The 14902-nt window shown below is 44.1% G+C and overlaps 1 protein-coding gene across 1 annotated transcript in view; it reads right to left on the bottom strand.

The window, feature by feature from the left end:
* LOC124803266 (lachesin-like) overlaps positions 1-14902 on the bottom strand; it is a 231005-nt gene that overhangs the window by 212997 nt on the left and 3106 nt on the right. Inside the window, exon 3 of the mRNA XM_047264450.1 lies at positions 10963-11170. Coding sequence (XP_047120406.1) covers positions 10963-11170 — 208 coding nt within the window. The remainder of the gene's footprint in view (positions 1-10962; positions 11171-14902) is intronic.

Genomic DNA, 14902 nt, shown 5'->3' with positions numbered 1-14902 from the left:
AGATCCCTATACATCGCTCCCACGGTAACAGCAAGGAAAAGATTAGACTAGTTATATGGCACTCGAACGCATTTAAGCAATCACTGTCACCGTGCTCCACGCGTGACTGGAACAGTAAGATATCCTAAAACGTAGATCTGTAAAGATAATGATACTAATTTATTATTTCACGAATGCGAGCCTTTTTTATCCTATCTAATCAACATCAAATGTACCAGAATGTACCTGATGTTTCGGTTACGGGAGTAACCCGTACAAATACAGCAAGTTTCACATGCTGCCTCACATAAAATTGGTTGGCAGAATGCACGTAATTTTTATTAATTACAACACTATTACCAACAGGTGGCGTCTGGTACATTTGTTACATTACATATGCACATACTGTATTCAGTAGATTTTTGTAATTAATTTTTATGTGACGCAGCATGTGAAAGTTGCCATTTGCTTAATTAAGTCTGCGATGCCAGCGAAAATTGATGGTGGTCAGATTGATCTGAAATTCTCGGTGTTGCGCTGACAGGTGCAGACGCTACTGTCACAGTTATTGGTGCTACTCTGTAGCCTCTGACTACTCCAGTACCAAGTCAATCCACTCTCGAATGCGATATGGAAAATGATAATGCCTGTATTAGAACTCTATATATCCACGTTCTCTTAAAGTTGCTCTGCACTGAGTGTGAGTTCGTGTGTGTGTGTGTGTGTGTGTGTGTGTGTGTGTGTGTGTGTGTGTATGTGTGTGTGTGTTTGTGCGAGTGTGTGCATGTGCATGTGTGTGTGTGTGTGTGTGTGTGTGTGTGTGTGTGTGTGTGTGTGTATGTGTCTGTGTGTGTGTGTGTGTGTGTGTGTGTGTGTGTGTGTGTGTGTGTGTGTATCACCTCTTGGTAAGATAATGTGGTACGACGTAATACTGTTCAGCGCTGAAACTAGTGCCTTCGTGTTTTTTATTCTGTTCTCATAATCCTCTGTGGTACCGCGTGTTTATAAATAAACTGACGGTGTTCTGAGAACTGCAGTGGAGGCTATATACATCACATGATGCTGGAACGTTGTATATTTGTTAATTAAAGGTGCGCTTGCGGAGTACGCCAAAAAGTAATAGTTCAGCTTTTGCTGCCAGGTGAAAACATGGCGCTGTAAGCAGTCAGAATGTTGAGTGGGTGCAGGGAAGTAACATGAAACACGCGATAACGTTGGTTCTGGCGTGTTCATTAGCATATTGTCATAAGTTACAATCTGTTTTCAACATAGTCTCCGGACTTATCAACAAGTTGCATCTGTAACACGGCATGGCCGACAGCTCCTCTCAGCATATCCAGTGTAATGAGAGCGATTTGTCATTGCATGCTATTCAGATTAGTGAGAGTCTGGGTACATTCCTGATAGACACGATCTTTTAGGTATTCCCACAACTAGCAGCCACGTGGATTTTGGTCGGGGATCTGGAAGGCAACACATTTTAAAATTGCTTAGAGATGATGAGGTCGTTACCAAAGGTATCTCGAAGCATATCTCTCACCTGGCAATCTACATGTGATGTCATCCCATCTTAAATGAAAGTAGTGTAGCAGATAAAGTTGCGTTCCTGCAATGCTGGAATCAATTGTTGCTCAAGGAGGTCCTTATAATGAGGAGATATCACTGTACACGTAACAGGCCTCTGAGGTGTCATCTTCTCGAAGAAAAACGGAAGAAGAATCAAGGAGATTGAGAAACCACACCTGATGGTCAAGTAAGTTGAGTTCAGCAGATGTTCCTGTAGAACATGTGACAATTCTTTGCGTTCACGGTTACGTGTAGATTAAAATGTACTTCGGTCGCCCAAAGAATTTTGATCAGCCTCCATAACTGCCAAATATCGAAGAGGAGAGTCACGGCATAGTAGTGTGTTTTGTGGCACCATTTGGTATACATTCTGAACATGTCGGCGATATTCCTGGAATGCAGCACTTCTATTGCTGTCGTTAGGATGAAACAACTTTACCAGCGGTGCATGTACTTTCTTCTCGATAGCCATTGTGTTTCGTACAGAAAACTTCAACCTTCTTAATCCTTAACACCAAGTCACGCCTTCCACTGTGGCCGAGCGGGTCTAGACGCTTCAGTCCGGAACCGCGCTGCTGCTACGGTCGCAAGTTCGAATCCTGCCTCGGGCATGGATGTGTGTGATTTCCTTAGGTTAGTTAGGTTTAAGTATTGCTAAGTCTAGGGCACTGATGACCTTAGAAGTTAAGTCTCATAGTGCTTAGAGCTATTTGAACCATTTTGAACCAAAAGTCACTTCACAGAAGAAATAAACACCCGCTGCCAAGAGACAAACAGCACACTGACGTCAAAACAGGAAACTCTTCACATTCTGACTGTGGTGAATCCGTGTCATGGCGGCTGCAGTGTGACACGTGTTAAGTTCGGCTCGCGAAATTTAGTTGAATTCGAAGGTGGTCTCGGAGGTGGCGTTGTCTAGTACAAGTGGAAATCGTGTAAACAACAGTGTTCTGTGCAGTAGTGCTATTTTTTTTCTCTGTGCTCCGCCAATATCTTCGAGAAAATGGTAAACAGAAAAGTCAACAGCAGCGCGTCCAGCAGCGGGGAAGCAGCAGGTGCGGCGGGCCTGCTCTTGGAGGAACGTGTGGCCGCGGCTCCCGGTATAGCGGAGCTGGTCCGCTCTGAGGTAAACGCTGCGCTTCGCGATAAGGTCAATCTCGATCTGATAGCGGGCACTATATCAGATACTGTTACGGCAGCAGTATTGGCCAAAATGCGTGAAACTGTTGAGGCCAATACTGCCGAAATTACAGCACTAAAAAAATCTGTGTCTGAATACGAGAAAAAAGCACGAGAGTTGGAAGTGAAACTATCTGCGCAACAGACGAGCTAGATCAGTACCAAAGGCGAAATAGTCTACGACTGTTTGGAGTAGCAGAAAATAAGGAAGAAGACACAGACAACCTGCTTATACAGGTTGCGCGTGAAAAATTAGGCGTTGAAGTGACCAAGGCAGACATTGACAGGAGCCATTGGGTGGGACGAAAACTACCAGGTGCTACCAAACCTCGTCCTATAATAATTAAATTTGTCTCATACCGAAAAAGGGCAGAGATCTTTACCCAGATGAAGAAGTTAGCAAGGACAGGGCTAACAATAAGGGAAGATCTGACACACGAACGGTTAAAGATTTTAAACAGTGCCATATCCCATTTCGGTCTTCACAATGTGTGGACTCAGGATGGCAGAGTAATCATTAAGGCAGCAGCTGGAAAGAAGACAGTCACAAACATGACAGAACTGAATAGTATTAAGTGAAGCTACTCGAGCCAAAACTGCAAACTTAACACCATTTGCAAATTGTAACAGCCCTATACTCAGATATAGTCTTGTAATTGTATTAACTTTTTAATTTTACCCATGTTTGTACCTTCAACTAATTGTTTTTGTAACTGTATTAACTTTTTACTATTTTTTTGTGTCTGTAGCTCTACCCATTTCTTAATTTTAGTTACTGCTAATACTTTTATCATTTTCTCAGTTTGTTCTCTTCCATTCTGTAGTAGTTCTATTGAAATTATTAGAGTGCCCTTTAGTTCATTAATCACCCATCTCTTCGGTTTAAACTGTTCATAACAAAAATCACTATCAGTATCACTTTAGCAAATTTCAATCTAATTGTAGCTTCCTACGATAATCACTACCAGTATCACTTAAGTAAATTTCAGTTTAATTCTAGCTTCCTACGATAATTAAGCTTGCTTCTGTCTGCTGGCAGCATCGGCCTCTTAAATCACTCCCCTTTCCCTTATTTCCACCCTAAGCTGTTTCAAATATGATAATTTCATTTCTCCTCTTACGACTTAGGATACGCAGTGACACACAGCCCTCACTATTTTGGTCATATTCTCCTTGCACCGAATACCACTAATCCATTTTCTATACTCCCGCCACCTCAGGAAATCTCTTGCAGTCGCCTTTCTTTCGGCACTCGCGGAGTCACAAACAGGGCGCACAAAATCTCGGACACCCCAGTGTTATGTCACTTGGCGGAAGCACCGGCCAGTGCCCCTCGCGGCAGGTACTGCCTAACAAAGGGACAAACCAGTCTGCCACCCTACTCCAGGCTGCTCAGCGGAACGCATCAGAGCTTTTAGCAGCTCACTGCAACATCCAGTCTTTACCTGCACATTACGAAGAAATTAGCCTCCTCTTCAACCAACTAAACTACCACGTAATCCTCTTATCCGAAACGTGGTTGAAACCACACATATCCTCTGCATCTGTTCATCTCCAAGGGTACACATTTCTTAGGGCAGACAGATAAAAAAAGCGAGGTGGCGGGGTCGGCGCGTATATACAAACAGATCTCAAAGCGAAAGTCGTATGTGCGTCAAATCCTGCTGAAGAAAAAGAGGCTGAATTCATGTTCATTGAAATAAATATACGAAGTCGGAAATTCTTGACTGGCGTCGTGTACAAGCCGCCAAAAATAAGCTCAATGAGTTCCTTCCAGTCGGAATTACATTCACTTCAGTGTCAATACAAACATGTCATCGTAATGGGTGACTTGAACTTTGACCTGCTAAGAGACACTCCCTCCGCAATAAACCTAAGAAGACTGTTTAGTTGCAATAGCATGAACATTCTTCCATTACAACCTACACACCATACGGCGCACAGTCATACTCTTATAGACGTAATCGCAACGAAACAGACTGACAAAGTAAGAGATGTTGGTCAAACATCGGCCCCTGGCCTCTCAGCACATGATGTAATATTCCTGTCCTACTCTGTGCAGCCCCCAAGGATCAAATCGCGTTACATAACTTGTAGGAACATGAAACGTATTAACCTTGACTCTCTAACAGCCGATTGCTCAGAAATCTCATGGCATCAAATAATCAGAGAACCTACGATCGACGGCAAAATTAATGAACTTGGTGATAAACTCACTGCCCTCTATGACAAACATGCACCTGTGCGCACAATCCGTGTAAGAAAATCTCCTGCTCCATGGCTGACAGCTGAATTACGTCAAATGATGACTAATAGGGATGCTGCCCACAGGCGTTTCAAGGCAGATCCTAAACCCGAGCGTTTCGACGAATATAGAAAGCTACAGAACAGAGTGAAACAATGCATTCGCAATGCTACAATCAGGCACGCTCGCTCCCTTGTATGCAGCGATCTGATGCCCACGACTCTATGGAAGAATCTCCGTAGCTTGGGGGTCGGAAAGGCAAAATCGGAAACTACTTTTCATGTGTCAGCTAACGAATTAAATGAATTCTTCTCTGCACCTCTGAATACCCGCACGAGTGATAATTACCGCCCACAAGAATCCCCAAACAGGATAACTAACAACGATACCTTCCTTCTAAAACATGTAACAACAAATACGGTAAGAAAAGCAATAATGAGAATCTCTTCTGATGCAATAGGCAACGACAGTATCGGTATAACCATGATTAAGAATGTTGCCGATATCTTAGTACCTATCTTAACTGACATATTTAATTTTTCCCTCGTGAACGGAATATATCCCACTGCATGGAAAAGAAGCCTAATTCGACCCATCCCTAAGATCGAAAACCCGCAACCGCCTAGTGATTACCGACCAATTAGCATACGGCCAGCTGTTTCCAAAGCACTTGAATATATTGTTCATGACCAAATTACTGAACACTTGCATGAATTCAGCCTATACGACAAATTTCAATCCGGTTTCCGTAAACATCACAGCACAAACATCGCTCTAATTAAAGTAATTGATGACCTGAAATATGCCATCGACAATCGAAAGGCAACAATATTGACGCTACTGGACTTCAGCAAAGCTTTTGACACTGTTAACTTTGACATATTGCTCAGAAAAATGCAACAGCTTAATTTCTCTGATAGTGTAATGAGATGGTTTGAAAGCTACTTAGAAGACAGACAGCAATGTGTTGTCTGCGTAAATGAAAAATCTTCCTGGAAACATGTTTCCTCGGGAGTGCCACAAGGATCAGTCTTAGGACCACTTTTGTTTTCTTTATATGTCAACGATATTTCGTCGTTTCTGTCCTCCTGTAAATATCATTTCTATGCCGACGACCTCCAGCTCTACCTAAGCGTCAAACCTGAAGATGTAAACACTGCAATAGCTCAGATGAATGATGATCTGTCTTCAGTAGTGACATGGGCGAAAAAACTGGGGCTTAAACTAAATGCAAAGAAGATGCAAGTAATCTTAATAGCCCATCAGAAATTAATAAGTTCACATTTCCGCGAACGGCTACCTCCTATTCCGCTCGACGGTACTCCAATACCGTATCAGAAAACAGTGAAGAACTTGGGTGTAACTTTGGATGAGCATCTCAACTGGGCGGAGAATACAGTCGCAGTGTGCCGAAAGACGTCTGCTTGTCTCTATACTCTCAAAAAGTTTCGGAACATATTTCCACAGGACGTGAAACGCCAGCTCGTGCAAGCACTCGTTCTACCGAACCTCCACTATTGTGATGTGATTCAACAAGGCATGAGTAGTGAAAACAAAAGACGGCTAGAGCTAACCATGAATGCCTGTGTGCGTTACACCTGCAACATTCACCGATATGATCATGTTAGTGCTTCATACTCAGAGCTAGGGTGGCTGCGGCCGGACAAATTGCGTGACTACCACATTCTATGTCTACTCCACCGACTACTCGTCGCGCAAGCATCCCAGTACCTCGCTTCAAAGATTAAAAACCTGTCATGCCATCATCATCGAAACACGAGGTCACTCTTACTTGGTATCCTAACTGTACCCACTCACAAAACAAAAACTTTTGCAGACTCCTTCTCAGTTGCCGCTGTCCGCCTCTGGAACAAACTGCCCCTTACCTTGCGCAAAATTCAATCTCCAGCTGCTTTTAAGAAGAAGTTGAAGCATTTCCTACTATCAACCTCATAAAGTTCTCCACAAAATTAATGTACAAGGCCAATCCTCTCATCAGTCAAATAGCAAAGCTAGCGTCTCCTATCTTGCTCCTGAGATGCCTTCCTCTTCATCTATCTCTATTAGCCACGCAATCATCTTTTCCTTTATATTTCCTTAATTATGTTTCATCATGTCTCTCTATTCTTCTCCTCCCTTCACCATGAGTCTCCCTCATACTCCCTGCTGCCAGCACTCCTATCTAAAATCTGTCTCTTCAATAATGTCTAATTATAACACTACTGATGATCTACAAATATAGACTCTATATGTATGTATTTTTCCAGGTGTACCTTTCTAATTGATTATTTCACTTTTTGTACTAGATGTAGTTTAACATGCCTACTAAAACGTATAAATGTAAAATAAGTAGAATGCCTGGTTAGATGTAAGAGAGGGTCTGATGGCCCTAATCTTGCCAGGTTAAATAAATAAATAAATAAATAATGGTTCAAATGGCTCTGAGTACTATGGGACTTAACAATTGAGGTCATCGGTCCCCCAGAACTTAGAACTAATTAAAACTAACTAACCTAACGACATCACATACATCCACGCCCGAGGCAGGATTCGAACCTGCGACCATAGCGGTCGCGCGGTTCCCGACTGAAGCGCCTAGAACCGTTCGGCCTCCCCGACCGGCTCTGACTGCTTACAGAGCCGTATTTTCCCTTTTTGGCAGAAAGTGGAACTATTATTTATTTCGATACACTCCACGAGCATAGTGGTTAATGAACATACATCCGATGTGCAGCATCCTACAATGTATACAGCCCGCACTGCAGCAGCACACAGAACACTGTCAGTTTAATTGCAAACACCCAGCATTTCATTGTCGTGCATACTACCTGCATACTACTTGATCGACTTAACCGCTTCGCTGATGCAAGTTGCAACATCTGCCACTACAGGGCTCCAAAGTGTAGCGCGTATCATGGCGGTGTGAAAAGTGACTACTTCAGTGCGAGAGAAACAGCGTGCTGTAATCGAGTTTCTAACCGCAAAAGGAGTTCGTCCTCACATGGAGCACCATCTTTTTTGGCATAACAATGCTAAACCACACACAAAGTCTACGACATCTGCAACAATCTGACGCCTTGCATTCAGTGTCACTGATCCTCCTCCATACAGTCCCGACTTGGCTCCAGTCCATTTTCATAGGTTTCCAAAACTGAAAGAACGCTTTCAAGGACTTCACTTTAATAGTCATGAAACGGTGCAAGCAGAGATGAAGTTGATGCCCACTCAACGAAGTCAAACGTTATACGGTGACAGTATCAACAAATTGGTCTCTCACTGCGAAAAAAATGTGATCCTCACCTGGGTGACGATGCTGAGAAACAAATATGTAGAGATGAAAGATAGAGAGTTTTACTGAAATAGACTCAACAGCCTTCACGTAAAAATTTGGAGCCATTTAATTACAGCACGCTCGTGCATAATTAAAGGGGCAGCAATAAGGCTTACTTGATTGTTGTTCTGGCGAACATCTCACTGAGTTTGAGCGATTCCATGGGAGAGATATGTTGATTTCCCCATTCAAGTCCCCACTACAATCGCCACAGTGGAACTGCAGACCACAAACTGCATTTACAGATCCCTGTATGACTACCCTACAACAACATAGACACTTGTCACGCGTTATTACACAGATTAAGCGCACGAAAAAATCACTTTACACATTTTATATTAGACAAAATTGTTTAATTATTCATGAACTACAAAATTTTGGGCTAACGTTTAGCGTTTCGGGTGTACGATATAACGTAACAAAATTATTTCGCCTAAATCGACAATTCAGCACTTAAGTAACTGCTGTTTCTGTTAATTAAGTTATTCAAAATAAAATGTAGCTATTAGTCTAACTTTAATGTACGCAGACTGTATGCATACAAACTACTGGTGCAATGTTTATGAATAAAACAGCTTAAGATTTACGCTACTTTCCGTAAATACGAACTTCATGAAGAAGGGAAACGCTCTGCTTAAATTGCTGGAAAGATATGAATAGTTAGACGGTATTCTCAATGTTTACTGCACCTAAACGAAAACAAAAATTCCACTACATTTCGGCTTTACGACATTCTTGTGTTGTCTGGAGAAATGCGTCAAGAAAAGTGAAGCTTTCAATAGTAGGCTTGAAAGAGCATTTGTTTTTGAAATTTGTTTTGAACTAACCGTTATTGCAGTCTAAATAACTTATCGTTAAGAGGACAAAACCTCGGGCGTCTCGCCTGGCACAGAGCGGCTAACGTATACCACAACATTCGAAAAATAGTTCATTAAACACTAGGATAACATTTTTACACAGAATATACAGGACGAATACCTTCATATACTCATGAGCCCCAGAAATACCTTAAAATTAATGAATCATCAGTAAATGTCAATCAAACTGCCTTATCTTAACTGATAGAACCAATAATGTGATGAACTTGCGAAAGAGCCCCAACAGCATCAATGAAACCATAATTTCGGCCTCTTAGGATAAATGCAAGGTTAACCAGTCAGCGAAGCTCCAAACCACAGGTTCATAATGAGACGCTTGTGCAGAATACTGAGCAGATCCGGACGGCCATTTCGGCACTAAGTTTAAAATTCACGTTAGCGGAAGCCGTGAGTATCATTTTGGAAGAAATGTGACTTCAAGATCATTTACATATTTTATTTACTGAGAAGCCTAGTGCTCTTGCTGACCTCGAGGAAGCTGAGGCAAGTATAGAGAGCATTCAGTTTTGGGATGAGGAACTCGATGCTAGGTATCAGGCTAGCGAGTCCGTTTCTATTACTCTGTGGGTACACCAACAGCAGAAACTGGTATTGTTGTAGAAGGCCAGGAAATTTTCTTTAATAACGTCCAACTGGATGAGAGATATTCCGGGAAAGCTGACGCCAAAGAAACATTAGTTGACGCAAGATCAGGATTTTTGCTGAAAGGGCAGTTACAAGACAGTTTCCCACATTCATGTGCATAGCTTTTAATTATGAAGCTGTGAGCTGTGGACCCAGGGAGCAGCTATCCTCGGTTATGACTGGTTTTCGAAGTGCCGCGATATCTGTGAGTTATCTAAGTTGTAACAGGTCAATCAGAACTGCTGCACCATCAGCGGATAGATATTGCCATTAACAGGCATGTGTGGGAAAGCGAGAGAATTCAGGGGTTATCATGACCACTAAATTTCATGATTCCAGTGGCTTGACTTCTAACCTTTTGCTAGTTTTCGCACGTTGATTCTTGTGATCGAGGGTCTACGGAACTTCGGCCTTTCACTTACGTAATAAAATGTAGCCGTCGTTTTGATGTTGTTTTATCACATTACAGCCATTTTCGGTGACTCAGTACACCATCTTCAGGCCTTAAACTGGGTTGAGGGAGTGGACTCCGATCGCATACACGATTCCATCAGTGGCCAACATATATGAAGTAGCTTCTGTAGAACACCGTAATAACGGTGTTTTGTCTGCAATCGTCAACTACCAGGAACTTGGTAACTACCGTAACTGGTTGCAACTTAATCAAATAATACCAAAACGACGACTGCAGGCGTTTCTTTTTATGAAGTAATCTCTTTCTAGTTGGTGGTTTTATTACGGGGGATACCTTGGCTCTTGATTATTCCAACAACAAGTCCAGTTTTCAATTTCAGCCACGTAAGATTTATCGATTATGTGACCACAGTTGCATCGAAGGCAGTAATAACATTCTCAGTAATTCTGCTGAATTTCGTGTTGTTTGTTATTTCGAGAAAAGGGAGACCGAACAGCTTTCGAAGATGTTTACGCAGTTTTCTGATGTATTGACTGACATGGTGGGAGTTATAGATAAAGCTCAGTATCGAATACAGCTAACCAATAGTATGCCATTTCGCCTTCTTAGCAGACAGAGTCTTGCGAAATCGTGAAAATCTTTCTGAAACGATATCTTTTTTATTAGACTATGGGACAGGAGTAGTGTCTGTGAACTACTGTCTACGTATCCATGCTGGAGTGCACAGTAAGACAGCGTTACTCACCGTGCACATCGATGCAGCCGAACTGCTGTTTCATGATGCTCGTGTTGATCTGGCAGGTGTAGCAGCCGCGGTCGGCCTCCTTGAGCTGCCGCAGGTGCAGCCGCCAGGTGCGCAACTGGTCGTGCGAGACTGCGACGCGATTGTTGTGCGTCACGACCTTGTCCTGCAGCGACAGCAGCGTCTGGTCGTCCGCCCGCAGCCACACTACCTGGCGAGACACGGGCGGCAGTTAGCTGCAGCGCAGTCAGCGAGGCGGAGCTGCAGCAGCTGGTCGACAGTCGTGTAAAATGGCCGGGTGTCGCGTCGGCCGTTCCGGGGCTGATGAGATGTACGGGCCCTGCAACGGACTTATGACGTCACACTAGTAAGCTTGTCCATAACACTCCGCGAATGCTTGGATTCGTTCAAGGTCCACGGGAAATCAATATTTAATCGAAAAGGTACTCCACTATGGGTCTTAATTGTGTAGTGTACTATCGAAAACTTTTATGCTTTAAAGTTCTCAGTTAATCATTACTAAACCTGTCTGAAATACACCACTGGCCATTAAAATTGCTACACCACAAAGATGACGTGCTGCAGACGCGAAATTTGCCCAACATGAAGAAGATGCTGCGATATGCAAATGACTAGCTTTTCAGAGCATTCGCACAAGGTTGGCGCCGGTGGCGACAGCTACAAAGTGCTGACATGAGGAAAGTTTCCAACCGATTTCTCATGCACAAACAGCAGTTGACCGGCGTTGCCTGATGAATCGTTGTTGTGAATCCTCGTGAAAGAGGAGAAATGCTTACCATCACGTTTCCGACTTAGATGAAGGACGGATTGTAGTCTATCGCGATTGCGGTTTATCGTATCGCGACATTGCTGCTCGCGATGATCGAGATCCAATGACTGTTAGCAGAATATGAAATCGGTGGGTTCAGGAGGATGATACGGAACGCCGTGCTGGATCCCAACGGCCTCGTATCACTAGCAGTCGAGATGACAGGCATCTTAACCGCTTGGCTGTAACGGATCGTGCAGTCACGTCTCGATCCCTGAGTCAACAGATGGGGACGTTTGCAAGACAACAACCATCTGCACGAACAGTTCGACGACGTTTGCAGCAGCATGGACTATCAGTCCGGAGACCATGGCTGCGGTTACCCTTGACGCTGCATCACAGACAGGAGCGCGTGCGATGGTGTACTCAACGACGAACCTGGGTGCACGAATGGCAAAACGTTATTTTTTTCGGATGAATCAAATGGTTCAAATGGCTCTGAGCACTATGGGACTTAACATCTATGGTCATCAGTCCTCTAGAACTTAGAACTACTTAAATCTAACTAACCTAAGGACAGCACACAACTCCCAGTCAGGAGGCAGCGACATCCCTGACCCCACCGGGAATCGAACCCGGGAACACGGGCTTGGGAAGCGAGAACGCTACCGCACGACCACCAGCTGCGGACTCAGATGATTCCAGGTTCTGTTTAGAGCATCATGATCGTCGCATCTGTGTTTGGCGATATGGCGGTGAACGCACATTGGAAGCGTGTATTCGTCATCGCCACACTAGCGTATCACCCGGTGTGATGGTATGGGGTGCCATTGGTTACACGTCTCGGTCACCTCTTGTTCGCATTGACGGCACTTTGAACAGTGGACGTTACATTTCAGATGTGTTACGACCCGTGGCTCTACCCTTTATTCGATCCCTGCGAAGGCCTATATTTCAGCAGGATAATGCACTACCGCATGTTGTAGGTCCTGTACGGTTCTTTCTGAATACAGAAAATGTTCGACTGCTGCCCTGGCCAGCACATTCTCCAGATGTCTCACCAATAGGAAACGTCTGGTCAATGGTGGCCGAGCAACTGGCTCGTCACAATACGACAGTCAGTACTATTGATGAACTGTGGAATCGTGTAGAAGCCACGTGGGCAGCCGTACCTTTTCACGCCATCCAAGCTCTGTTTGACTCAATGCCCAGGCGTATCAAGGCCGTTATTGCGGCCAGAGGTGGTTGTTATGGGTCCTGATTTCTCAGGATCTATGCGCCCAAATTGCGTGAAAATGTAGTCACATGTCAGTTCTAGTATAATATATTTGTCTAATGAATTCCGGTTTATCATCTGCATTTCTTCTTGATGTAGCAATTTTAATGGCCAGTAGTGTAGTTACTCGCTCACAGCTGGAGACGGCTGCTGGCACTCCTGAGATCTGCAGTGTCACGTGCTGTGACGTACGCACCACGGCCTGTCTTCCTCGTGGGGCTCGGGCCGTCCTCTGCTGGAAGCTAAACGGTTCATTTCTTTCTGTACATGCAGCGGCCTTCGCTAAACCTCTGTTGCATCAGCATCCAGGAATGTTGTTCCAACATGTGGCCTAAACTTTAGGTCCATTTGTTCAGGGGAACTACTGTACCTACAACAAAAGCGAGAGTAAGCCTCCCCAGCGTAGTCAGAGGAGGGGGCCACTAGGTATTTAATGCTGTTTGTGGTAGACCGTTGTGGAACAGCTATTTATGGCCATCATACCGTGTTCTTTCCAGTATAGAATGACGTCTCTGTAACATTAAGCTCTTGATCACTGGTAGCGTCTAATAGTCGAGGTTACTTTCACAGAAATAATTCCTTTTAAGGGATATTGTCACCTTGATGTCACCTTGATAATATTTAGCAAGCAACGGCCTTGCCGCCGTGCGTACACCGGTTCCTGTGAGATCACCAAAGTTAAGCGCTGTTGGGTTTGGCCGCCACTTGGATGGGTGACCATCCAGGCCACCATGCGCTGTCACCATTTTTCGGTGTGCACTCAGCCTCGTGATGCAAATTGAGGAGCTACTCGTCCGAATAGTAGCGGCTCTGGTCAAAGAATACCATCATAACGACCGGGAGAGTGGTGCTCTGACCACACACCCCTCCTATCCACATCCTAAGCTGAGGATGACACGGCGGTCGGATGGCACCGATGGGCCACTTGTGGCATGAAGACGGAGAGCTAATACTTAGCAACTTTTTAATGCAACCAACTGATGACTTGCGAAAATCAGGGAAAAATACATCAGTACCTACGTATCACTCTGTGTCTGTAGAGTATTGGCTACCTCTATGTTACACACATAACTGCTGCGCTCTCCCTGCCCAGTCATCAGTTCCGAGAATTTCTGTATTAAATTCCTCTTGAAATATGGTATCAGGATTCTGTCGCATGGGAGATAACAGGTGATGAGAAAGAATGTCCTTGATGTATGTTCTTTAATAAGTTGCCTCATCGAAAAACGTGAAGCACCTAGAAGGCATGGATGTCAAGGTAACTTCTTACTAGTAAGCGCTATTGGTAGATATGTAAATGGTTACAATTAAAATTGCATCCGATAGGTATAACTCTGACCAGAGTGCACCTCTGCTATTTGTGATTAGTACTCTTACCGGGAGTGGTAGAGTATATAACGGGCATGAAGAGCGTCAGATACTGAGTGGTCACTGTGAAGAACACGGAGATGTTTTGTACTCTTGTGACACGCCCACATCAGCACCAGCCACAGTTTGAAAGAGGTCTTATGGACTGTATCCATTTGGTCAGCTGGTCGAATGGTGCAATATCCAGATTTATGGGGCAATGCGATTACACATTGGTTTTATATTGGACTGTATGCGTACGAGAGTGCAGGCATGGTCGTCGTCAAGTTTCCAGTAACGTGTCTGGCCATCGGAAGAGGGGATCACACATCTTAAAGTTTCACATCTTAACCTGTCACATCTGCACTTGACACCCGTGAACAAGTTACAGCCTTCCTGCAACAATCTGAGGCATCCCATATCAAGAACCCGAGACTAGCAGCACCTGGACTATTGGATTACAGTTCCATGCATAAGCTAATGCTAGCGAGTTCCCACCCCCACTCGGTTGTACTGTAGTGTGAGCCAAGGCGCGAAATCTTGGCCGCTGG

Source organism: Schistocerca piceifrons, chromosome 6 (assembly GCF_021461385.2).
Source record: "Schistocerca piceifrons isolate TAMUIC-IGC-003096 chromosome 6, iqSchPice1.1, whole genome shotgun sequence".
Lineage (NCBI taxonomy): Eukaryota > Metazoa > Arthropoda > Insecta > Orthoptera > Acrididae > Schistocerca > Schistocerca piceifrons.
This window is presented reverse-complemented; position numbering and strand designations above follow the sequence as displayed.